General features: G+C 48.4%; 2 protein-coding genes across 2 annotated transcripts in view; both read left to right on the top strand.

Annotated features, from left to right (window-relative positions):
* Nucleotides 1-5,292, top strand: part of ANGPT4 (angiopoietin 4) — a 199,884-nt gene extending 194,592 nt beyond the window's left edge. Inside the window, exon 10 of the transcript XR_014549184.1 lies at nt 5,141-5,292. The gene's annotated coding sequence lies outside the window, so the exon portion shown is untranslated. The remainder of the gene's footprint in view (nt 1-5,140) is intronic.
* SCRT2 (scratch family transcriptional repressor 2) overlaps nt 2,434-26,748 on the top strand; it is a 31,461-nt gene continuing 7,146 nt past the window's right edge. The window contains exon 1 of the mRNA XM_083619140.1: nt 2,434-2,641. Coding sequence (XP_083475266.1) covers nt 2,500-2,641 — 142 coding nt within the window. The 5' untranslated portion in view covers nt 2,434-2,499. The remainder of the gene's footprint in view (nt 2,642-26,748) is intronic.

Here is a 26,748-nt window from a genome sequence, read left to right as displayed (position 1 = left end):
GAATTGGAAAGATTTGTCCATCCCTGAGCCCCAGTCAGAATGGGCAGCAGTCTGGGATAATGTGAACATCTGGGATATGGCAACATCTGTAATGTCACAGGTCTGCCGCAGCTGCTTCCTAGATTAAGGACGGTGCGTTAGTTTCTGCTCTGAAAGCTGCAGGGAAACTTTGCAATCTGTAGCCTTCCTGGTGCAGTAGTTAGGCCACAGGCTAAACAAACAATGGCTGCGATAAAATGAATTATCCAAGGACACGGAGGACAGGATTCATTTCATCCCCAGGCTGGCAACGCTTTGTGGATTTGAGAGGGAGCCATTTCAACAGGCTGCTTGGCCCAAGCTGACAGGCATTGGCAACAGGCAAAGAAACACCATCCGTCAAACGCCTGGTGGACTTTTTAGTGGCTGTCCTGGCCTGATGGCACAGCGTAAGGAACAGGCCCTGATTTATACCCCGAAGGAACTGGAAATGGTCAAAGTCAAGAAGAGCCTGTGCAGAACACACACACACACACAGGTTTGCAATGCATCTTGAACAAGCTGGGGTCTGTGCTGTCCTCCCATTACAACTGCCCTTTTCTGGGGTCAAATGAAGACACAGGCAGCTTCACGACCAGGCAAGGGGCAGCTGGATGATTAGGGATGTCATCAAGGGCTATGGAACAGAAGACCAAGTTGGAGGTCTCAGGGGTCTCTCAGATTTCAGCGGCGCCCTGTGCGATGCCAGAATTCAGCCTTGCTTGCCGTGCGACCAAACCAGTCGCACTGCCCTAAATCCGGCTCTGTCTGGGGTGCAATCCATTGCAAACGTCTCCCATTGAAAAGGAAAAGGAACCGGAGCTGTGCACTGGGGCTTGTGGGGGAGAATTACCTCCGTGGGTTGTGTGCCTCACATTATTTTGGAGAGTGGTAGTGGTGGCACCATTGAGGGTTTTGTTTTAACCTTCTCGTCTCAAGCAGCGAAATAACTTCAGCTGGCTCTAGATAAAAGGAATAAACTGACTCTTCTCCTTCTCCATTCCAAAGGTCAAAGTACTCCACCTTTTGTTGAACTGGGAAATCAGGGTTTCTCCCCGCCCTTGAATCCAGGCTCAATAACAATCATAATTTGCTGGGTCTTAAACCACCCTGGGTTTGCACCAAGACAAAGAAACCGTGGATGGTGGTGAAGAGAGGGATTGGGGGGGGGGGAGAGAAAGAGGGAGAGAGACAGAGAGAGAATATTTTTTTTTCTCCCCCCCCCCTCTTCTTCCTCAGACACGTGTCCCTATTGTTCTGCCTTTGGCTGGACACGAGGAAGGGGAGGGGAGGCAAGAGTTAATCAACCCTCCGGGTGGAGAGAAACGACTGTCGAAGGAGCAGTTTTGCTCGAGGGGAGGGGGTCGATTTGGAGGAGGAAGGGGAGGGGAAACGACGAGGGGGGCGGAGGAATTCCCTGCATGGCGAGGAATTTGGGTAGCTGGGTTAGGAAACGTTGCGGGGGGGGGAGGAGAGGAAGAGTGTTTCCAAAAGGGGGCAGAAAATGCCGGCCTGTTCTGGAGCTTTGCTCAGGGGGGAGAGAAAGGGACGGATGCAGCGGAGGGAGCGATAGGGGTCGATAGCTACCTATTTTTGCCTCCATCCCTCTGGCAACCAGCATTCCATTTTATTTTCTGGGGTGCAGAAGGGGAAGGAAAAAAGTTATCTTGCACTGATTTTAGAACAGATTTCAGAGCGCCGGCCTCTCTCCTCATCTTGGGTACAGACTTCGCCTGCGAATTTCTCCCGGAGCTGAAATTGGCCGTCGCCGCTCGGGTTATACAATGCTGGCGCGGGGGTGGGAGAGCCGAATAATGTGGAAAAGGTGTTTATAGGCTCAGACCTTGGACTCTAGACGTGTGTGTGTGTCGCAGTGTTAACCAGATGGGCAATGGAATACTGTGTTCCCTCCCTCCCTCCTCTCTCTATTTTTCTTTCTTCCTCCCCCCCCTCACCGCACTGCCAACCCGGTCCCCTTGTCTGTTTCACCCTCCTCTCACTTTCTCACTCCCCTGCCCCCCTCCCCTCCCCCCACCCTCTCTTGCCTTGCCTCTCGCAATATCCCCCCAACTCCCCCCCAACACACAACGCCCCTGTCCTTTAGCCCGGCCTGTTCTTCGCTCACGTGCTGACGGTCCTGGGGGACCGTTGATGGATTAATCCACCTGATCGCCCCCCCCTCCAACCCCACTCTCCGCAGCCTGCGTCCCATATAAAGACAGGAGGAAGGGGGGGCGAGGCTGGAGCGTGCTGCTGACCTCAGCTATTCCTCGGCAGTTCCCGCCTCCCCCCCCCAACCTTGTCTCCTCCTCCACTTTCCTCTCCCCCCCCCCCCCGCTTCCCATCTCCGCCCCTCCCTCCTCTCGCTCCCCAGCGGAGAGCGGGCGCTGTCCAAAGTGCTGATCGCGGCTCAGGAGGCGGCAGCAGCAGTAGCAGAAGCCAGAGGCGGCGGAGGCGGCGGCGTCTCGGGTCCTTTGCACGATGCCTCGCTCTTTCCTGGTCAAGAAGATCAAGGCGGACGCTTTCCAGCCCAGCCCGGCGACCCCCACTTACCACCCCTTGGAAACTTCCTACAATGAGTTGGCGGGACCCCTGGGAGCCGGCGACCCTGGGGTGGAGGACGGTAAGGAGGCGAGAGGCGCTCTGAGAAGGGTCGGAGGGCGGGTTGGGCGGGGGGCGCGTGCGATGCTAGGAAGTGATGAGAGCGAAAGTGTGGGGATGAGGGAAGGGGACTTAGAAGGGGACAGGAGGAGCGTGTAAAGGGGAAATACTTGGTTATGCGCGTGCGGGGTGAGCCAAGAGCGGGCGCAACCTATTTGGCGAGGTCTGGGTCGTTTTGCATAGAGGGACCTCGATTATAACCACGGAGGGTGTTAATGGAGTTCTCCTTCCCTCTACCTCGGTCTCTCTGTTCCCCGGGCACAGTGACACCCCCCCCCCTTCGTGGCTCCTCTAGGGAACGGAAACAGGCAGCAAAAAGTGGTGTCAATCTTTTTTTAAAAAAAACACCACAAAACACAAAACTGCCTGCAGGGTGAGCGCGGAGGGGGGGTCTCTTCTACTGCTCCCACCCATCCTCCCACAGCATCATTGTGCCAGAGGGATAGTCCTGAACTTTAGAACAGGATTGTGTGTGATTGCCCCCCCCCCGGGGGGTACATCGCCAGTGAGCAGGGAGAAATAACCTTTGTGAGAGAGCGTTGGATGCGTTATGACACACCGGCACCCAAAGTCTGGCTGGGCAAAGTTTGGACCAGGCGGTGGTCCTCACTCACCCCCTCTGCTACCGAAAGGGTACACAAAACGGAGGAGGGCAGAGATGATACTGCACTTAATTGGGATGCATATGCAATGTGAGATCTTGGAGTTTTCTGCGGGGGGGGGGGAGATGTTGTGAGTCCAAGAGATTTGTATAAATACATTTTTAAACGGGGCGCGGGGACAGAGATGGATAGGGTTTGCTCGCCCCTAGGCCGCAAAAGGGGGTTTTGAGCTCAAGGTAAGATAGGCAAAGCCTCTGTTCGCGGTCCGGACTCAGGATTCTTCCTTGCTTTCTTTCATCCATTTCGTCCTACAAAGAGGCAGGATGTTCTCCCCTCCCTCCTTCTCCTCCCAGCCGCTTTCATCCTCGGCTGCCTTCTTCCATCTCCCAAGTTTATGACCCAAAGCAGCAGCAGCAGTACCTCCCATTCTCTCCCCCCGCCAACCAGAAGCCCATGTTGGACAGCTCAGGTGGACGACTTTAGCGGAGCCGTTGCAAAAAAATGGGGCATGAAAAAGTTTGGTCTTTCTCGCGTTCTTGTGCGTGGCTAGCTGTGTGTGTGTGTTGGAAAGGGCATTCTGCGCGTGTTTCTCGAACCTCAGGCATTGGCCCAATGTATGTGAAAGCGAAGGGCGCGTTTGCAAAGAGCGGCTCCGTGTTTTTGTGTGTTGTCGTGCTAGTTTATTGCAGATGAATTCCCATAGGTGCACCCTGCGTAAAACTGCTGCGTCTGCAGAAATATGACATTCCTTCCTGAGTGGATGCGGCGGCCTTTGCAAGGAGTTTTGGTTCTGTGAGTGGCGTCGCTCCAGTCCGTTCGCCCCGACAGGACTGCTGTGCGAAGCTTCAATAGGTCAAGGGTGTGGACGTATTTCTAAGGATTTAAGAGATGCGTTGCTGGCCCAGATCAAAAGGTCACACACTCTTTAAACAGCAGTCAGTCCCTTAAAACGCTCGTAGCAAGAAAACAATGGAACTCTCCTGTTGTTTCACCCTAGTATTTGGGGTGAAGAGATATACTGTCCCTGTAGAAGGAGGCTTGATTAAACCACCATGACTAAGAGCTGCTGGTAGTCTGATCCTCCATAAATTTTAATTAAATTCTGATGGATACATATCATTCATTCATTCATTCAAAAGTGGGATCCCCATCTTTCCTCTGTGAACAATGATACCTGGGAGCAGGTCAGTCCCATTGAGATCAGTGGGTCTTACTTCCAAGCAGACCTACACGGGATTGATGAGGCTGTATATTTTGTGGTTGTTGGATTTGTGTTGTTTAAATCAAATTACTGTGCTAAGGAAATCCAACTCCTGTGATCAGAATAATCTGTGGAACGACCCTCTATCACATTATTTTGAGAAGGCTGCTTCTTGCATACAATGTAGGCTTCTGAAAGGATCTGAAACTTTTTTTGCAAACGTTGGGAATGGGAAGCAAAATGATTTGAAGATTTGAGAATGTGGGATTTAGGGACGGGAGCCAGGAATTAGTGGGAGGGGGAGGAGAACCACATGGCGGGGGCGGGGCGCGTTAGATTCAAGCCTTCACCCCCCCCCCACCCCCAGTTAGTGGGAATCCTGCTCAATCACCCTCTGACATATGAGATTTCACACCTGCCCTCCCATTTACAAGGATATACTATGCAGTCATGGAAGAAAAAGAGAGAGAAAGGGAGACTGTAACCCAATTTTTTGTGACTCTTGGGCAGCGGACCTCCTTGTTTAAGAACAAGGAATTTGGAGGAGGTGGGAAGAGAACATTCCTATGTCCAAATGATTTTTGCAAGCATGTGAGAGGTAGTGACCAGAGTGCTGGACTAGCACCAGGGAGACCCAGACAAGCTATGAGATTCCTAGGGTGTTGTTGTTTAGTCGTTTAGTCATGTCCGACTCTTCGCGACCCCCTGGAACAGAGCACGCCAGGCACTCCTGTCTTCCACTGCCTCCCGCAGTTTGGTCAAACTCATGCTGGTAGCTTCGAGAACACTGTCCAACCATCTCGTCCTCTGTCGTCCCCTTCTCCTTGTGCCCTCGATCTTTCCCAACATCAGGGTCTTTTCCAGGGAGTCTTCTCTTCTCATGAGGTGGCCAAAGTCATGGAGCCTCAGCTTCAGGATCTGTCCTTCCAGTGAGCACTCAGGCTTGATTTCCTTCAGAATGGAGAGGTTGGATCTTCTTGCAGTCCATGGGACTCTCAAGAGTCTCCTCCAGCACCAGAATTCAAAAGCATCAATTCTTCGGGGATCAGCCTTCTTTATGGTCCAGCTCTCACTTCCATACATCACTACAGGGAAAAGTCAAATGATACCTCAAGACATGAGGTTCTCTAGATGACCTTGAGCCAACCTCTCTCTAACCTGCCTCACAGGGTCCTTGTGGGTTTCAAAGTGGAGGACAACTTTTCCATTTCTTTGCTACCCTACTTGTGCCAAAGCTAAAATGGGGAAATCAGATTCACCTTACACTCAGATAGCTCAGTTGGTAGAGTATGAGACTCTTAATCTCAGGGCCATGGGTTTGAGCCCACGCTGGGCAAAAAGATTCCTGCATTGCAGGAGGTTGGACTAGATGACCCTCAGGGTCTCTTCCAACTACAATTCTACGATTCCAGCTGCCTCCATTGCAACTAAAGGACTGTGTTGCTGTTCTCCTTATCCATCCTCCCCAAGAACAGCGCCTCCCCTATTTCTTGCCCTTATAAGTTTACCACCCAAGTCATACATTGATGATGGTGTGCATGAAAATATTCAGTCCATGATCAAGGATGATGGAGTTGTCATCCCATGTTGGCTGCCTCTGATGCCGTCCTTCGTCCTGCCTCCTAAGACCCCCTCTGCGAGAGGGGATGGAGCTCAGTGGTCCCTAACCCTCTCCAGATGGTGTGGACTACAACTCCCACCATCCTCACTCAGCATGGCCAACGGTCAAGAATGATGGGAGCTGTAGTCTATCACTGATGCCTTCCTTCATCCTGCCTCCTGAGACCCCCTCTGGGAGAGGAGATGGAGCTCAGAGATCCCTAACTGGCCACCCTCTCTGTAGGAAGGCATCAGGAATAGCCAACATGGGATGACAACTCCCTTAATCTTTTACCATTGGCTGTGGGCTGGATATTCTAATCTGAATGCACACCATCAAGTTGTGACCTGGGTCCTTTAGTTACAATGCAGTCAGGTTGAAGCTGTGGTCCAGAACACCCTGGAGAAGGCAGCTGATGTAGCTCATTAGCAGAGCGCTGACTTTGCATCCCACAGTCAAGCCCCAACATCTCCAGGTGTTGTTGGTTTGTTTTGTTTTTTAAGGACCTTGTGTACCTGCCTGAGAAAGGCCTCTTCCTGCCTGGGTCCCAGAAACCCTGGCAGCTCCTTTTTATCCAGCCCAGACCTCTGAGCATCTGGTGGAGCCTAGCTGCCATTTTGATTCCCCAATGGAGCGCAGTTCTGGGGCATTGTGGGAAATGTAAATGTTGGCTCACTGCTCCTCAGCGCTGCTGGCTGGTAAGCTCGCTGGGGCCCAGCCAGAGAGGAGGGGGTTTGCCCAGGCCCTCCACAAACCTGCAGCTGACCTTGACCTGGGATGTAGCCAATGCACACATTCCCCCATATTCCCTTTTAGCCGTGGCAACTTCCCAGCTGTTACCCTGTGGATAGGAAACTCTGATCTGCTGCCGTGTCCACAGTCCCACAGGTGTGCTGATTGCACAAAATGCTGCTTACATGCAAGTGGGGGGCTTCTGAAATTATTTCTCACTGTGGTGCTGCAACATTTTGTTGTGGTGTTGCATGGCTTATGTGAAATGTTTTCCAAGAGTTTGCAGCAAGAGTCATTGATCTTTGCAGTGGCATAATAATAATAATAATAATAATAATAATAATAATAATAATAATTTTGTTTTTATGCTGCCCATCTGACTGGGTTGCTCCAGCCACTCTGGGCAGCTTCCAACAAATTAAAACACAATACGACATCAAATATTAAAAACTTCCCTAAGCAGGGCATGATTCTTGATGGGCACATTAGGGCAGAGGTCAGCAAACTTTTTAAGCAGGGAGCCGGTCCACTGTCCCTCAGACCTTGTGGGGGGCCGGATTATATTTTGAAAAAAATAACAATGAATGAATTCCTAGGCCCCACAGATAACCCAGAGATGCATTTTAAATAAAAGGACACATTCTACTCATGTAAAAACACACAGATTGCTGGATCATCCATGGGCCAGATTTAGAAGGCGAATGGGTTGCATCCAGCCCCAGGGCCTTAGTTTGCCTACCCATGTCCTAGAAAGCTACTGCCGGTTTGTGCCGGCAATATGGAGATCAGTGGACCAAGCATCTGATTCACTGCTAAGACAGCTTTCTGTGTTCCACTGGGACTCTGTCTTGCACAGGCTCTATCATTTTCCCTTCCTTTCCACGGGGAACCCTGCAGGACGACATGTGAGGGGGGTTGTTAACCATCGCAAGGAACTGGAGAGTCGATTCTCCCCTGGTGGAACCGAGGCAAAACAAAGGCAAATTGACTGGCAAGAGCTCTCTCTCTTGTCTCAGGCAGCGGGGGCTGGCAGATCAATGGCAAGAGGAAAGCAGCAAGACCATATGGATTGCTTTTCCCCAGGGGGGAAGATTCCGGAGTGTGGGGGGAGAGCATGAACAACCCTGCAAAGAGAGAGAGAGGGAGAGGGAGAGGAAGAAAGCAGCAGAGCGTGCTGCCATTGGCCTACCAGGCTGTCAGCTACAAGCATCCATGCATGTAGCTGCATTGTGTTAGATCTGCACTTTAGCCTCCCTGCCCCCACTTACAGTTGTCCCTTGAGGGTATGAGGACTTCCATGTGCACACGGAAAAAGAGAGAGCTGTCCTGTATGCAGGCGCCTCCCCATTCCCTTCAATGGAACAGGATGCGTCTCAATCCATTCAACGGTAGATTAATCAACTAAAAGTTTCTATTGATTAATTTATCAGGGAGGGTCCATTTTTAGGTAAAGGGACCCCTGACCATTAGGTCCAGTCGTGACCGACTCTGGGGTTGCGGCGCTCATCTCGCTTTATTGGCCGAGGGAGCTGGTGTTTGTCCACAGACAGCTTCCAGATCATGTGGCCAGCTGTGGTCTAGGTCGGTGGTTCGAATCCCCACAACGGGGTGAGCCCCTCAAACCCCCGTTGTAATTCTGAACTGTCTTTTCTTCTCTGGAAGGGTCAGGCTGGAGAGGTGGTCTCCACTGTTCCTGCCATGCCCAGTCCCTGCCACAGGGTTGTGAAGGATGAGGCAATATGCCCTCCATGAGCAGGTCCATCCTCTCTGCACTGCTGTGGAGTGAAGGGCCGTAGCTCAGTGCTAGAACTTCTGCTCTGCATGCAGAAGGTCACCGGTTCAATCCCCAGCATTTCATATATATATATACACACATACATATACACATTTTTAGTTGTTGTTTCTTTAACATATCATTTCCAACAATCATATAACATAACTTCTTATCTTATACAATATTTTAGACTTCTGTCAACACCTCTGATGAGTTTTCATTCTTTATCACTTATTCTGCATTTCTTAATTTCTCTATTACTCTTAATTATCATTAACTAATAATTCTCCTCATAGTCTTTCTTGCAATAGTCCTCCTTACAAAACTTATTGCAATCCTACTAGCGTAATCTGTTCATTACAGTTACTTTTCAAATAGTTCATATATTTACTCCAGTCTTCTAAGAATCTCTGGTCCTGCAGGTTTCGAATCCTTCCTGTTAATTTATCCAATTCTGCGTAGTACATCAATTTCATCCGCCATTCTTCTTTTGCTGGTAATTCTTCTTCCTTCCATTTTTGTGCCAGTGATATTCTTGCTGCCGTCATTGCATATAAAAACAACTTACAATCCTGTCTGTTAATATAATTTCCTACAATGCCAAGTAAAAATGCTTCTGGTTTTTTAATAAATGTATATTTCAGCATCTTTTTCATCTCATTATATATCATTTCCCAGAAGAATCCCTGGCATTTCCAGGTATGGCTAGGACTATCTCCTGCCAGAAAGCCTCGACAGCTGCTGCCAGTCAGAGTCCATATTACAGTGTCTCCCTCCCCCCTATTTATTTTTATTTCATGTATTAAATTGCATACATAACCCCACCTTTCCCCCACGGAGCTCTCCTCCTCCCTATTGTACATATACAACAACCCTGTGAGGTAGGTTAGGCTGAGAAAGAGAGAATGACCATCCCAAGGTCACCCAATGAGCTTCATGGCTGAGTGAGGATTTGAACTCGGGCCTTAGCCCAAGACTCTAACCACTAGTCTACACTGTCTCTTTCTGCCTCCCCTTCTTTCTCCCCCCCCCCTTTCCCTTTCTCCCCACCCAGCAGGCTCTGAACACTTGTGCCAGAGGTCTGAACTGGCTGCGTGGAGAGACCCTTTGAAAGTAGGCTGAGGAGGAACAGAGGGACGCAGATTGCCCTCCCCTTTCCTGAATTGTGGGCTGCCTGCTCCGTACAGCTCAGCACATTCAGAGAAAATGCAACATCTTTGATCACAAGTCAGAGCTGCTTCTGAGAAGGTCTCCCTCCCTTCCCTCCCTCCCTGTAAAGAAAACCAGACATTTCAGGAAGGAAAGCAAGAATCAGGGGAAGGATTAAGCTGTCCTGGGCTGAGTGAGAAGATGAGCTGTCAAAAGCTTTCCCGCTTCAAAGCCTTGGCAGGCCTGTTCTGCCCAGGGAGGCTGCAGAAACCTGGAAACTTGAAAGGAGGGTGTGTGCAAAGTCTTTTCCTACCAGTTCCCCTGAGATCCTTCACCTCCTTCTTTAGGAGTTAAAATGCACTGCAGAAGCGGTAGAGGTGGCTAGCTTGGCCTCACCTCAGCTAGAAAAGTGCCAGCCCTCGCAAATGCAGCATTTGGCCCAGGAGGGGAGTAGTAGTAGTAGTAGTAATAATAATAATAATAATAATAATAATAATAATAATAATAATAATAATTTATTTATTCCCCGCCCATCTGGCTGGGCTTCCCCAGCCACTCTGGGCGGCTTCCAACAAAATATTAAAATACAGTAATGCATCAAACATTAAAAGCTTCCCTAAACAGGGCTGCCTTCAGATGTCTTCTAAAAGTCTGGTAGTTGTTGTTCTCTTTGACATCTGGTGGGAGGGTGTTCCACAGGGCGGGTGCCACCACCGAGAAGGCCCTCTGCCTGGTTCCCTGTAACTTGGCTTCTCGCAGTGAAGGAACTGCCAGAAGGCCCTCGGCGCTGGACCTCAGTGTCCTGGTAGAACGATGGGGGTGGAGATGCTCCTTCAGGTATACTGTCCCTAATCATGGTGGACACATCACCAGATACTGGGGATCTTGCCCAGAATAGGGCAACCACACTGTTTTAGCTATGCGTTCTGCATTGCAAGGGTTGGGCTGGATGACCCTTTGGGTCCCTGCCAGCACTACAATTCTATGTGGGAATGTTGAGGAAAATAGGAGAGGATATATTGATTAATTATTATCCCTCCTCACTCACGCTAGTGAGCAAGCAGCAGAGCACATTCCCTTGCAGATTTCTGGAAGCAAGTTGATGATTCATTAGAATCCTTTAAGTTAAGCAATCCAGTCTGGCTTGTCCCGTATGGATTGTTCCAGGTAAGTTTCCCCTTTTATTTCCTTCTTAAAATTATAATAATAACACAACAGTCTTGATTAAAAGTAAGAGTAAAGTTTACTTACAGTGGACGCTTGGGTTACAAACGTGATCCATGTGGAAGGCACGTTCGCAACCCGCAGCGTTCGCAACTGACAGTGCCCCATCTGCGCACGCGCGGGTTGCATTTCAGCACTTCTGTGCATGCGCAAAGCGTGATTTAGTGCTTCTGCACATGCACGGCTGCCAAAACCTGGAAGTAACTGGTACTTCTGGGTTTTGGTAGCTCCGTAACACCAAAAAATGCAACCTGAAGCGTCTGTAACCCAAGGTATGACTGTACATTCAGTCCAAAGTAGTATTCTGAAGGCAGGCTTCATCTTGTGGTTACAATTACATTTGTAGAGAAAAGAAATCTGAGTTAGGCCTCAGACTTTCTGCTTTCCCATAGACATCTGGCTGGCCTCTGCACTGAACTAGAGGGCCCTTTGGTCTGATCCTGCTAGACTTTTAGGACAGTGGCTGCTTTTCTACTCAGGCAAATAGCAACTTGAGGTGAGGAGTCTGGGGTGGTTCTTAAAAGGAGAATTCGAATTCATGGCAATGGATGATTATCCATGACAGTTCAATCAGTGGCATACCGTGGGTTGCCTGAGTCCGGGGTGCACAAGCCGTCACTGTTGGGGTGCCTCCTTCTCCACCGGAGCCAAGTGGGGCTGTGTTGCGCCACCTGCCTGCCCACATAGGGGTGGGGATCCTGGCCAGCCAACAAAGCCCTTGGCGGGCAAATCCCCCCCCCCCAACGCCTGTGGAGAGGAGGGCCAGGCCTGGGCTGCTCTGCTGCCTTCGCCAGGACAGGATGGGGACCTGTGCAGCATCCTGCATGGGAGCAACTGGTTGTGCCCCCTCAGAATTTTGTGCCCAGGGCACAGCCCCCTGCCTCCCCTGCTACGCCACTGAATTCAATGGAACCTCCTTCAGAAAGTGTGCTTTTGAATGTCAGGAGGTATGGTCAAGGAACAGGGCAGGATATGTGCAGTAAAATAAACACAGGTATCCCTGATTGCTTATGATCTTGATCTTTTCTTAAACCCGCTATATTTTGAACAGTTGGAATGCGATTCAACCCTAACCAAGCTGCACGGCTTTTATGATGAAATTATTTAACTCCAGCTGGCAATATGGTTGGTCTCTGTTTTGGTGATGGCTTCTCCATTTCCCTGGGGACGCGGGTGGCACTGTGGGTTAAACCACGGAGCCTAGGACTTGCCGATCAGAAGGTCGGCGGTTTGAACCCCCGCGACGGGGTGAGCTCCCGTTGCTCGGTCCCTGCTCCTGCCCACCTAGCAGTTTGAAAACACGTCAAAGTGCAAGTAGATAAATAGGTACTGCTCCGGCGGGGAGGTAAACGGCGTTTCTGTGCGCTGCTCTGGTTCACCAGAAGTGGCTTAGTCATGCCAGTAAAGCGAGATGAGCGCCGCAACCCCAGAGTCGGCCACGACTGGTCCTAATGGTCAGGGGTCCCTTTACCTTTACCTATTTCCCGAGTGTCATTGTAGCTCCTGGGTTGTGGTTTGTGGTTTGCAACCATTTTTAAATTGCTCTGCTGTTCATTACCCAGAGCACTTTGGATATAGGGCAAGAGACCTCGGTTTTTGTTTCTTTCTTTGCAGTGCATAAGCATGCGCTGAAAAGGTGGGAGGGGAGAGGGAGAGAATCCAGGAATCCGAAAGAGAGAGAAGGTGCTTTTAGTGCATTAAGGAGCAATCAGTGTCAAGTGTTCTTGAGCAGGGACTCTGGGAATAGCAGGAGAGGCAAGAGAGTGAATGGGCTGCTGCTATAGATCTCCCTCCCCCTCTCCTCCTTAATTCACAAATACCTGCCTGGGGCTTTGAGGCCTGTTTCCCTCCCCACCCCCCTTTCCATAATCAGAAAAGCTGAGAGAGGCAGAAAAACCCGGTGCTTGGCATGTTCTTTGTTGAAGGGAACAGGTGCCCTTGAGAAGCTGATGATTCTGAGAGAGGACACCAGCAAAGAGAAGTTTGCAGCAACCCGGTGGTGGAGAGGGAGGCAAGGTGGGTATGGTTGGATTCTGTACGCCAGGAACAAGGGCAGAGGGGCAGCTGAGATCTGAGCCGTGATAGGGGACGGATTTCCATGCATGCTTCATGACTGAGCCACCCACTCCAAAAGCCCCACCTGTTTTCTGCAATGATGAGAGGGGTTGAAGAGGGTGCAATAAGAAGAAGAAGAAGAAGAAGAAGAAGAAGAAGAAGAAGAAGAAGAAGAAGAAGAAGAAGAAGAAGAAGTTTGCCTATTGTGCGGGTGGAGGGTACAAGTCCTGGCGCTCCCTACAGTTTTGTGCCCTTGTGCAACGATGCTGCCATCGGGCAACCTGGCAAAACCAGAAGTTGTTGTTGTTGTTGTTTAGTCGTTTAGTCGTGTCCGACTCTTCGTGGCCCCATGGACCAGAGCACGCCAGGCACTCCTGTCTTCCACTGCCTCCCGCAGGTTGGTCAGACTCATGCTGGTAGCTTCGAGAACACTGTCCAACCATCTCGTCCTCTGTTGTCCCCTTCTCCTTGTGCCCTCCATCCTTCCCAAATCAGGGTCTTTTCCAGGGAGTCTTCTCTTCTCATGAGGTGGCCAAAGTCATGGATCCTCAGCTTCAGGATCTGTCCTTCCAGTGAGCACTCAGGGCTGATTTCCTTAAGAATGGATAGGTTTGATCTTCTTGCAGTCCATGGGACTCTCAAGAGTCTCCTCCAGCACCATAATTCAAAAGCATCAATTCTTCGGCGATCAGCCTTCTTTATGGTCATCTCTCACTTCCATACATCACTTCTGGGAAAATCATAGCTTTGAGTATACGGCCCTTTGTTGGCAAGGTGATGTCTCTGCTTTTTAAGATGCTGTCTAGGTTTGTCGTTGCTTTTCTCCCAAGAAGCAGGCGTCTTTTAATTTCATGACTGCTGTCACCATCTGCAGTGATCATGGAGGCCAAGAAAGTAAAATCTCTCACTGCCTCCATTTCTTCCCCTTCTATTTGCCAGGAGGTGATGGGCCCAGTGGCCATGATCTTCGTTTTTTTGATGTTGAGCTTCAGACCATATTTTGTGCTCTCCTCTTTCACCCTCATTAAAACCAGAAGTGCCATTCTCCAAGGACACATGCCTCCTCTTCCCCACTGCTCCTCATTCATCATCATCATCATCATCAGTTTACTTGTATGCCACTTTTCCACAGTTGTGCTCAAAGCGGCTCACAAGATACCACACAGAATATAATTTTAAAAAGTGTTAATTAGAAATAATCATAATGCAGAAGATAAATCCTTATAAAAACATACAAACAAGGCAACGCACCCTCATTTGTCTGTCAACGGGTGTCACAATATTGTCATATTCACTATGTGATTCCTGATTGGCTGAGATCATATAAAAAGTATGGAGTGGGGGGAACCCCAAGGAATCAGTAAACGTGTGAGGACACAGGACTCTTCATCCAATGTTCGTGGGTTCAAGTCCCACGTTGGGCAAAAGAGGATTGAGCTAGATGACCCTCGGGGTATCTTCCAAATCTATGGGGGGAAGTGGAGTTCTTTTTAATAGCTATGCCCCCACCAACACCAGAAACACATTTGGCAACTGTGAGGAAGTGGACCTATATGAATAGAGCTGAATTCGCACAGGGTGCCTTTCTCACTAATGGGGAGCATATCCAATGAGTGCAGTCCTGTTCCAATCCCCCCCCCCAAAAAATATTATTCTCTGACTCCCTCTTAGTGCTCTCCATATGTTTGTGAAACAGAAGCACCATGCTGGCTGGGCCACCAAGCTGGCAAAGACTACTCAGTGCTAAAGTGTCACAAAGAACGGGGAAACTTGAAAGACTCGTTATCACCTCATATGGAGCAAAGTAGAGCCCGTCAATTACTCTGGAAAAGGATGGTTGCTCCTGTTCTGAGGGGGTTGGAAGAGTCTTGGAGTGCATCCCCTCCCCTGTCAAAAAAAACCCAAACAAAAATCATAATTCTGATATGCTGGAGAGGATAAATGGAACCCGCTGCTTGACAATTTGAGGAGAGAAGGTCAGGAAGGAACACGGAACGCATCCTAAAAGATTCCCCACACAGACATTGCTTCCTTTCCATCCCTCTTGCTGGAAGCAGCTCCTTGCCTGAAATAGTTTGCTTCTCTTGGCAATAACCTTGCTGTGCGTTCCAGCGAAAGTGTGAAAAATTGCTGAGGAGTGCATTTTCCCGCCAAGAGTGTGTGACTGCACTTGGTAAACAAGGAGGAGGAGGGGGGAGGCGAACCAGGAGGGGGGGAATCGTAGAGATTGCCAGGGTTGGGGAGGGGGTCTCTTAAACCTTCTGAATTGCACATCTGCCAAAATAATAAAAATCAAAGGTGGGTTCTATTTTTAAAGACCCATCGCAGGCAGAAGGAAGCATCTCCCAGTGATCTTCAACAGCGAGAGAAAGCAGGGATAGCTCTATGCGTTCAGGGATTTCTCTTTCCCTTTCTAAATAAAAATCTGTATTCAAGTACAGAGATTGGGGGAGGCAGGAAAGGCTTCTGTCATCCTGCAGTGATCTCTGGTGCTGAGTGTTCAAAATGCAGCGCTGAGGGAATGTGTTTTCCTACCCTTAGAAAACTCACCCTCTGTTTGGGAGGTTGCTAGTGCCCTCCTTCCTCTGCAAAGGAATGAGTGATGGGAAAATAATAATAATAATAATTTTTTATTTATACCCCACCCTTCCCAGTTCAGAAAAGCAGGCTCAGGGCGGCTAACAACAAATTTAAAACACTTAATTGATGCAACAAAAAACAGCTGAAAATACAGTATAAAAGGTGAATAACAATAATTCAAAAACGGTTGAGAGTGGCAAAGCCCCAGTTTACAGATACACAGACACACCTTGATGTTGACGGCATCCGCCTGCGTTCTCCCCGGTGGAAATTTCACTCCTGTGTTGGCTTCGCGAAGGCACGTTTCAACCTTCAGCTACCCGTCCCCTAAAATAAATTTGTAATATGGAACAATAATACTCATCACCGACAATTAAGAGATTTTGGAAGAATAACAGAGGGCAAAATTACTCCTTTCTGGACAGTTTTTAAAAAGCTTCATTTTGGAATGAAAAAGGCGGGCAGATGAGACTGTCACTTTCCCTCCCAGAATTGCCCAACTTCCAGCTCCAACTGCTTGTCTCCCTGCAGAGGAAAAGCTAAGGCATGGGTAGGCAAACTAAGGCCCATGGGCCGGATCCGGTCCAATCGCCTTCTAAATCCGGCCCGCAGACAGTTCGGGAATCAGCATGTTTTTACATGAGTAGAATGTGTCCTTTCATTTAAAATGCATCTCTGGGTTATTTGTGGGGCCTGCCTGGTGTTTTTACATGAGCAGAATGTGTGCTTTTATTTAAAATGCATCTCTGGGTTATTTGTGGGGCATAGGAATTCATTCATTTTTTTCTTCAAAATATAGTCTGGCCCCCCACAAGGTCTGAGAGACAGTGGACCGGCCCCCTGCTGAAAATGTTTGCTGACCCCTGAGCTAAAGGGAACTGTATCTTTTTCCCTGTGGAGGAGAAAAAGCTGTGTGTGTGTGTGTGAGAGAGAGAGAGAGTCAGTTTGGGTGACAAATGGCCAGCACCAAAACGGTTAACAACCCTTTCCTGCTCAGCCTGTACTAAAAATGTTTGTGGGGTGTTTTGAACCCAACTCCTCCCTTGCTTTCCTATCCATCTGGAGAACCTCAGAACCCAGGGGCCAAACTCAGCCCTCTGGGTTTCTCCGTCTGCCCCCACCCAGGTTCTCCCCAGGCCACACCTCCTCAGCAGACCACCCCCCTCATCGGTCCTGCTCCATCCCCTCCCAGTGCCCTGATTTCCCAGGGACAGTCCCAGAATAACGAAAGCCGTCCCGTCTTCTAATTTGATCCCAGAATGTCCCTATTTCCTTCGCCAGCACCGCTGCCAAGCTTGCCGCAGCTGCAAGGGATAATAATTCCATTACTTTCCATGGCCTCTTCATGGCCACCGCTGCCGGCCTCCTCCCTTGGGGAGCTCACAGCTGGAAAGCAGGCAAGGAGGAGACTGCTGCCACCAAGCCCCAGCCCCATGTGACGTGCCAGCTCTGAGGGGCGGGCAGGGGGCAGGACCACCCTGGGCGGGCAGAAACAGGGAGCAGAGAGGAGTGCAAGGAGTCTTGGGGTTTTGTTATGCTTTGTGTATCCATTGGTAATCTTGCCCCTTTCTAAAATTTATTTATTGGGGGGGGGTGTTTTTTCTTTCTGTAAATCTACCAAAGAATCAAATCTAATCAAATCAGGATTAAGGGGTTTTCTTAGGATGCTGGAGGACATGTGTTGCACGTCCTGTTGGCATAATGGTGGTGGAGATGGTCTGCAAGGAGGGGGGACAAAATTTTTTGGGAATGTTCAGGGTGGCAGGAGAGGATATATTGCTTATTAATATCCTTCCTAACTTGTGTTGGGGACGCGGGTGGCGCTGTGGGTTAAACCACAGAGCCTAGGACTTGCCGATCAGAAGGTCGGCGGTTCGAATCCCCGCGACGGGGTGAGCTCCCATTGCTCGGTCCCTGCTCCTGCCAACCTAGCAGTTCAAAAGCACCTCAAAGTGCAAGTAGATAAATAGGTACCTCTCCGGCAGGAAGGTAAACGGCGTTTCCATGTGCTGCTCTGGTTCGCCAGAAGCGGCTCAGTCATGCTGGCCACATGACCTGGAAGCTGTACACCGGCTCCCTCGGCCAATAAAGCGAGATGAGCGCCGCAACTCCAGAGTCGGCCACGACTGGACCTAATAGTCAGGGGTCCCTTTACCTTTACCTTTAACTTGTGTTAGCAAGTTCCTTTACTGAGCAAAGTTTACATTCCCCTTTTAAACGCACAGCAGATAGCTGGTTGCAGGCTCGTTTGAGCCTCTGACTATTATACAATTTAGTCTGTCTAGTATTGAATGGTACATTCCTGGCAAGTTCCCTTGAATCCCTCTTAAAAGAATAAAGACATGACAATCTTACTCAAAGTCAATAAAAGAAGTTTACTCACATCAGTTCACGGTTGGATCCCTGAAGGCAGACTTAGTTACAAATATGTACATGTGGCTCTACCCCATATGGGGGAATAATCCCAGTTCTTCTGCTAGCTGAGAAGCTAGCAGGACCATTCCTAGCTAAGAAGCTGCTCAAACGACAAAGGAAGTGAAAAAGAGAGAGTGTGCTGCGTGCCTTGTCCTTTTGTTACCTGGACAGGTAAGGTCACGCCCACCTACTAGTCACATGCAAAAGGAAGGATGCTCCAGCCAGGAGGAAACAGGAAGTTTTTGACTGGCTGGACCAAACATTCCCCTGCATGTCCACTCTAGGAAAACAAGGAATGTTGTATTTGACTGCTCCCAGTGGATTACATCCCACCAAAAAATGGGGGGTCAAGGAGTGTCAGTTGGGGTGGGGAGTCACTCTTTTCATCCTGGAGCCTATGCTGCTCCACCCCCTCCTTGAGGGGGGTGTTGTCATCTGGGCAGCCCAGGACCTCCATGCACACAGCCCAGGCTTACACCCCACAGAGGTCACTTTGGGGCAGCTAACGCATAGGTTTCACTTCACCCCCAAAGGCACATTGTCCCTCGAGACAGACGGGTGCCAGCAACAACTAACTGACCCTGACTATGAAGGCAAAATATAGCCACCCTGGCTAGTATCCGCCAAAAGCCCTCTCTCTTTCATGAATTTGTCAAATCGTCCTTTAAAGCCATCTAGCTTGGTGGCAATCACTGGCTCTTGTGGGAGGGAGTTCCACAGGTTAACAATGAGCTGCGTGAAGAAGGACTTTCTTTTCTCTGTCCTGGACCGTCTTGGAGAACAGCATTTGTGGAGGCATCACGGAAGCTGCCTGCTGATATGTTGAGGGGCCCGTCTGGAGACATCTTGGCGGATGACCTCAGATTCATTTGGAGAGACCTTTCCAGTTAGGGAGTTCTTCTTGGGCATAAGCAAGAAATTGTTCTCTTGTTTTCTGCCCTAGATCTCAAGAAGATCAGAACAAAAACTCAAATGAAGAAAAAAAATACCAGTTTAGCCATTTATTTCTTTTTTAAAAAGCTCAATTTGTTTACTTTTATTTGTGGGGGAGGGATTTCGACTCTCCCACTTGCCACATGAGCGCCATCTGTAGCTGGAATATACCAAATGGGTGAAACTCTCCTGGTTCTTTTCCATAAGGCACAGATGTTGGGACAAATGGTCGCTTCTGGAACGGACTCCCAAGTAGGCGTAATTTGATTTCCTAACATCATTTAGAGCTGAATACATAAAAGGAGCCTGTTGCTTTTCTGTGGTGTGAGTTCCACTCTGCACAGGAAGAATCCAATTAGCTAGCAGGGAATTGTCATTGCTGTGTTTCTTTGAACCATCATTTTAACCATGGTCAGCCAAAACGCCAGAACTTTGGATGGCCCGGTCGAATTGATCACCGCAGGTTTACGCTAGAAGAAAGAAATTACCGTATTTTTCGCTCTATAGAACGCACAAGACGCACCTAGCTTTTGGAGGAGGAAAACAAGAAAAAAAATATTCTGAATCTCAGAAGCCAGAACAGCAAGAGGGATCGCTACGCAGTGAAAGCAGCAATCCCTCTTGCTGTTCTGGCTTCTGGGATAGCTACGCAGCCTGCATTTGCTCCGTAAGACGGACACACATTTCCCCAAACTTTTTAGGAGGGAAAAAGTGAGTCTTATAGAGCAAAAAATGCGGTATTTCTTCATGTGGTTCCACTAAACTAACTTTCCTTTGTAATCTGCTTAAGAGGTTTCATTGACTATTAAGCAGCACACAAATTCTGATGAATGCAAAAAAAGAAATAAGATGGTTGAGCTAGGACCTGCGAAACCAGGGTTCAAATCCCCACCTAGCCATGGAGCACACTGGTTGTGCTTTAGCACATTATGGAAAGAAGTCCTATAGCGTTGAGATAGTTCCGTTGGTACAGCATGAGGCTCTTAATCTCAGGGTTGTGGATTCCTGCATTGCACAGGGTTGCACTAGATCAGAGCTTTCCAAACTGTGTGTCATGACACGTTACTGTGTCAGCTGCTGTGTGTAGGTGTGTTGCACAAACACTCCGTGCGCTCCTCCTGGGGCTAGAAATTGGTTAGTTTAACTTCCAGTTTGCTAGTGAAACTGAATAACTGTGTCACGAAATGAACCGTATCTAAAAGGTGTGTCACCAACATGAAAAATTTGGAAAGTTCTGGACTAGATGGTCCCTTCAAATTTTACAATTCTATGATTCTAAGTTGGGACGCGGGTGGCGCTGTGGGTTAAACCACAGAGCCTAGGACTTGCCAATCAGAAGGTCGGCGGTTCGAATCCCCGTGACGGGGTGAGCTCCCGTTGCTCAGTCCCTGCTCCTGCCAACCTAGCAGTTCGAAAGCACATTAAAGTGCAAGTAGATAAATAGGTAGCGATCCGGCAGGAAGGTAAACGGCGTTTCCATGCGCTGCTCTGGTTCGCCAGAAGCGGCTTAGTCATTCTGGCCACATGAGCTGTACCCCGGCTCCCTCGGCCAGTAAAGCGAGATGAGTGCCGCAACCCCAGAGTCGGTCACGACTGGACCTAATGGTCAGGGGTCCCTTTGCCTTTACCTTTGTGATTCTAAGTTAACTGGTGGGAGCCTGTTTTCCAAAAGAAGCTTCTGCAACAGCTGATAATTATGACTCTGGGTCCAGTTCCAATCCAGATCAATTGCTGTCAATTGCAGATCACCCTCCCTCCATCCCTGAATTAAATATTTGTGTTGCCTGCTAAGAGCTGGGATGGAATCTGGGAAATAGCAACGGGAGCTCACTCCGTCACGGGGATTCGAACCGCCTACCTTCTGATTGGCAAGCCCAAGAGGCTCAGTGGTTTAGACCACTGAGAGGTAGTGATGGCGGCCACCTTAGATGACTGAAAGGTGATAAAGCAAACTCATGAAGGACAAGGCTACTGGTAACAATGGATATGTGCTATTTCCAGGGTCAGAAGCAAGCTGAGCACTTCACGGTGCAGAAATATTTGTGCATGTGTGCATTTATACGCAAGGGCATTAGAAATGAGATGCACTTAGCCCATCTCAGAGAAATGGCACAACCTTCTTTCTGCAAGCATGCCCTCCTCTTTCTCGGCAGCTTTCTCCTGCCCGAGGGGGCCACCTACTGGTGCAGAAGTTCAGAAGAACAGACTATGAGGAACCCCGCATGCACACACATGCATACATACAGTCTCTCAGATTGTGAACACAGATAGTTGTTACTCCAGCCAAAGCTGTTACTCCAGGGTTGTGGTTTTCTAAAATATCAAGCTCCTGTTTGCACAGCCTGGCATTCCAGTGTGTTTCTCCCTAATCGCTTTTTCTTCTGGAAACAAAGTCACAGGGCTTCCCTGTGGGTCGCTGACATCCACACTTCAGGGATAACTACCCTCTTATTATTTACAACGGGGGTCGGGACCCCCCATCCTCGGACATTGGCCTTGCAGGATAAACTTACTTCCTCTTCTCCTGGCCCTGGTGTCATCTATGGGAATATTCAAGGTGAAGCTGGGAACTTCAAGCCATAGTTAAAAGGACGAACAATTAGGAGAGTACTCAGAACATTCGCTTGACTCCTCCTTTGCATCCCCGACTTGAATTCAAGCCCCCCCCCCCTTCCAAAGGAAGGAAGGAAGGAATCAAAACTCAGGAAGGAATCAGATAAATTGGATGGATGGTTACAATATTATCAGATTAACGAATTGTATAAACTTGATAAGACAAATGGTTTTGCAACAGAAAAATCCAAATTGGAAACGGAATTGTTAGACACTAATGTTAAAAATCTCTCAAAAATGTGTAATTTGTTGTTAGATTGGCATACAAAGGACGAACAAGTTAAATCTGTGATGATTGATTGGGCAAGAGATGTGGGACACAATATAATGTTGGGAGATTGGGAAAGGCTGTGGAAGAAAGGGGTTAAGTTTACTGCATGTACTCTGTTAAAAGAAAATATTATGAAAATGATGTATAGATGGGACTTAATCCCATTACTTTTTTTTGAAGCTGCGTCACCTGGTGTCATGGGGATGCCAGATGACTGACAGGTGTCCAGCCCCATCCCCCTGCCAAAGTGGCGCACTGGGTGTGGCCCACAACTTGGTCGGAAGTTTTAGGTTTTATTCTTTCACTTTTAGAATCATAGAATCATAGAATCATAGAGTTGGAAGAGACCACAAGGGCCATCGAGTCCAACCCCCTGTCAAGCAGGAAACACCATCAGAGCACTCCTGACATATGGTTGTCAAGCCTCTGCTTAAAAACCTCCAAAGAAGGAGACTCCACCACACTCCTTGGCAGCAAATTCCACTGTCGAACAGCTCTTACTGTCAGGAAGTTCTTCCTAATGTTTAGGTGGAATCTTCTTTCTTGTAGTTTGGATCCATTGCTCCGTGTCCGCTTCTCTGGAGCAGCAGAAAACAACTTTTCTCCCTCCTCTATGTGACATCCTTTTATATATTTGAACATGGCTATCATATCACCCCTTACCCTCCTCTTCTCCAGGCTAAACATGCCCAGCTCCCCTAGCCATTCCTCATAAGGCATCGTTTCCAGGCCTTTGACCATTTTGGTTGCCCTCCTCTGGACACGTTCCAGTTTGTCAGTGTCCTTCTTGAACTGTGGTGCCCAGAACTGGACACAGTACTCCAGGTGAGGTCTGACCAGAGCAGAATACAGTGGCACTATTACTTCCCTTGACCTAGATGCTATACTCCTATTGATGCAGCCCAGAATTGCATTGGCTTTTTTAGCTGCCGCATCACACTGTTGGCTCATGTCAAGTTTGTGGTCAACCAAGACTCCTAGATCCTTTTTGACAATCCATATTAAGGTAAAAAGGTAAGGGACCCCAGATGGTTAAGTCCAGTCAAAGGCGACTATCAGGTTGCAGCGCTCATCTCACTTTCAGGCCGAAGAAGCCGGTGTTTGTCCACAGACAGCTTTCTGGGTCATGTGGCCAGCCTGAATAAACCGCTACTGGCACAGAGAGGACCATGACGGAAACCAGAGTGCATGGGAACGCCGTTTACCTTCCCGCCACAGTGGTACCTATTTATGTACTTGAACTGGTGTGCTTTCAAACTGCTAGGTTGGCAGAAGCTGGGACAGAGCAACAGGCGCTCAATCTGTTGTGCAGATTCGAACCACCAACCTTCTGATCGGCAAGCCAGAGGCTCCGTGGTTTAGACCACAGCGCCACCATATAGGTCAGAACAGGCAGCAGTTAGAAATGGAGGAGTGGGGGAATTTAGGCATCAATTTATTTCATTTTTACATATTTCAGGAGAAGTGGAGTAAACTGTTCATATATTTCTGGGCTTCCAATTTAAATTGCAAGGGACTGCAGTGAGTTGAGGGAAACAGTCACAATCATTATTGCAGGGAGCGCAAGGGTGTTTTTCCTTTCCCAAAATGAATTGGTTTTGTGTCCGCCGACCACCTTTGGAGCAAATCCACTGGGTTTTCCCTTTGTCATAAGAAGAGCCTGGTTGCTAAATCATAATCATAAACATTTATTATTTATACCCCGCCCATCTAGCTGGGTTTCCCCAGCCACTCTGGACTGCTCTCAACAGAATTGGTGATGATAATAATAAAGCGATAAAACATCAGACATTAAAAACTTCCCTGAACAGGGCTGCCTTCAGATGTCTTCTAAAAGTCAGATAGTTGTTTATCTCCTTGACATCTGATGGGAAGGCGTTCCACAGGGAGGGTGCCACTACCGAGAAGGCCCTCTGCCTGGTTCCCTGTAACCTCATTTCTCACAGGGAGGGAACCGCCAGAAGGACTGGATCTCAGTGTCCGGGGCGTGGATGGGGGTGGAGACGCTCCTTCAGGTATCAAGTCAAGGGTTCATCTAATCCAGAATCCTGTTTTGACAATAGCCAACCAGATACCCCAAATGGAAAATTCACAAGCAGCCCTCTCCCCTCCTGCGGTTTCCAGGAACTGGTAGCCAGAGGCATATAAGCTCAAGCAGTCGAGGTACAACTTAGCCATTGTGGCTAATAGCCCTTTCTAACCTTATTGTCCATGAAATTGTCTAATCCTTTTGTTAAGCCCTCCACCTTGTTGGCTATCACTGCATGTTGTGGGAGTTAATTTTTTTTTTGGCTATACACTATGTGAATAAACTCTTTTGTCCGTCTTGAGTCAGCCTCCTCACTGACAGACTTACAGTATTAGCAAACCGAATGCTTAGAGAGTCACCCAGCTTCCAATTCCACCAAAGCTTCTGGCAAGCTGTTGGCCTTTTAAATTTTCACTCTTTTTCAGTTGGAAAAAAAAACCTTGGGAAGGTGGGTTGGTGACGTCACAGACCAGTGCCAATCAGTGCTGTGCACGCACCCAGTTTTCCTAGAGTTTGATCCTGGAGAGAAGATTGTACCCCGTGAACAAAATGCACAAAGCGCCTTTCCGCTCAGCGTGACTGTGACCCACTTCCCGTTTTACTAACTTCTAGGCTATTTGGCAGCTGACAAAATTTAATTCCTTTTTTATTTTCGTGTGAGGCAGATGAGGGGAGGTAATGAGATGACCCGGCTCGCCTCTGCCTTTCCCTCCGTCAATCAAGAGGAAATTGGACAAGACAGAAGGAACGGCCTGAGAAAGAGGTCGGCTCTTTCCACTTCAGCTCCTCTTATTTCCCCAGGGAAGGGGGGGAACACAAGCACATTCGTAGTAGCCTCTCGCTGTGGAACCGTGCGCCCGATGCTCCTTTGTTTGCTGAGCTGCTTCTGAGTTGCATCCCTCGTTCGCTGACAGCACTGGCTGTCATCAAAGGCTTCCCTGGAAAAGGGAGTCAAGAGGAAGACTTGGTTTTCCCTTCATCCAGTGTGGGAAAGAAACACACTGGCTTCTCTTTCTCAAGGAGTTGACATTCTGCAAACACGTCTATGCAGATGTCTGTCCTCTCTCCTATGCCCTGTTTCCTAGTTGCAACACCAAAGCATAACCTAGTGGCAAAAACACATGTTTTGCGTGCAAAGGTTCTCAGGTTCAATGCTGAGGCAATCTAGGTTAATAAGGATCGTCAGATGGAAGGCGATAGGACTCTCTGACACAGCCAGATGGGCAACATAAATTATTATTATTATTATTATTATTATTATTATTATTGGCCCTGATCAAAATAGATGGAGCTCTGTGCAGACATCAAAAGATTCGTGAATGAATTATGTGGCACTTTGTTCAATGAGACCACATTTCTCAGATCTTGTTCCTTAATTCCTTTGCAATTATTTGTTTTCTTATTGTATAGCTATCAGATTTTTGTTGTATTCATATTTGGGATGCAGCACCTCAGAATCCGGGACGCGGGTGGCGCTGTGCGTTAAACCACAGAGCCTAGGGCTTGCCGATCAGAAGGTCAGCGGTTCGAATCCCCGCAACAGGGTGAGCTCCCATTGCTCGGTCCCTGCTCCTGCCAACCTAGCAGTTCGAAAGCACGTCAAAGTGCAAGTAGATAAATAGGTACCGCTCCGGCGGGAAGGTAAACGCCATTTCCGTGTGCTGCTCTGGTTCGCCAGAAGCGGCTCAGTCCTGCTGGCCACATGACCCGGAAACTGTACGCTGGCTCCCTCGGCCAGTAAAGCGAGATGAGCGCCGCAACCCCAGAGTCGGCCACGACTGGACCTAATGATCAGGGGTCCCTTTACAGAGGTACCTCGGGTTACATATGCTTCAGGTTACATACGCTTCAGGTTACAGACTCCGCTAACCCAGAAATAGTGCTTCAGGTTAAGAACTTTGCTTCAGGATGAGAACAGAAATCATGCTCCAGCGGCGCGGCAGCAGCAGGAGGCCACATTAGCTAAAGTGATGCTTCAGGTTAAGAACAGTTTCAGGTTAAGTACAGACCTCCGGAACGAATTAAGTACTTAACCCGAGGTACCACTGTACCTTTACCTCAGAATCCATGTTTCAGATGGAGTTAGAAATCTTAGCCATTTTCAGAATTACTGTAATACAGTAATAATGCTAATCCCTCCCTTCCTCCTTTTTTAAAGCAGTGGTTTGTCATGCAAACCACCACAGAAAAAGCTCACCTGCAAACTTCCACAGGTCTTCGGTGGTGCCTTTAAATCATTCCTGTTCGTTGGCTGTATTATACCTGCTTTCCAGAAAGCAAGAGACATTGCTGAGGGGGTACAGCACCTCTTTTGCATGCAGGAGACCCCAAGCTTAATGCCTAGGATCAATCCAGGCAGGGCTGAGGAACACCCCCACCTGAGCTCCTAAAGAGCTGCTGCCAGCCAGTGTTGACAATACTAAGTGAGACAGCCCAATCGTCTGATTCGATATAAGGCAGCTTCCTATTTGAATGCCCTGCTGGCTGTCAGTAGCCTGCGGTATGGGGCAGCGTAGAAATATTATTAAATGCATACGTTGATTCATTATTCCTGCATTGCTGAGGGTTCGACTAGATGCCACCATCATCATCATCAATATGATTTCCAATTTTATACATTTCAATATTTTTACATCATTTTAGCATTTCAAAACTTGACTTCCTTCCCCCTCTTTCTGCAGTTCCTTAAATTTTAATATTTTCCGCATATCCAAATTAACTTAATGTGCTCATTTATTTATCTGCTTTAAATATATACTCTTATAAAAACTGCAGGTTATTACAATAATCCTGCCAATGTTCTTATCTGTTTGCGGTTTATTTGTAAATATTCAATAAACCATTTCCATTCTTTTATATATAAAAAGAATTTTTATCTGGATTGCTTAGTT

Source organism: Podarcis filfolensis (genome assembly GCF_964270895.1).
Source record: "Podarcis filfolensis genome assembly, chromosome: 6".
In the NCBI taxonomy this organism is placed as follows: domain Eukaryota; kingdom Metazoa; phylum Chordata; class Lepidosauria; order Squamata; family Lacertidae; genus Podarcis; species Podarcis filfolensis.
Note: the sequence above shows the minus strand (reverse complement) of the source record. Positions and strands in the feature narration are given on the sequence as shown.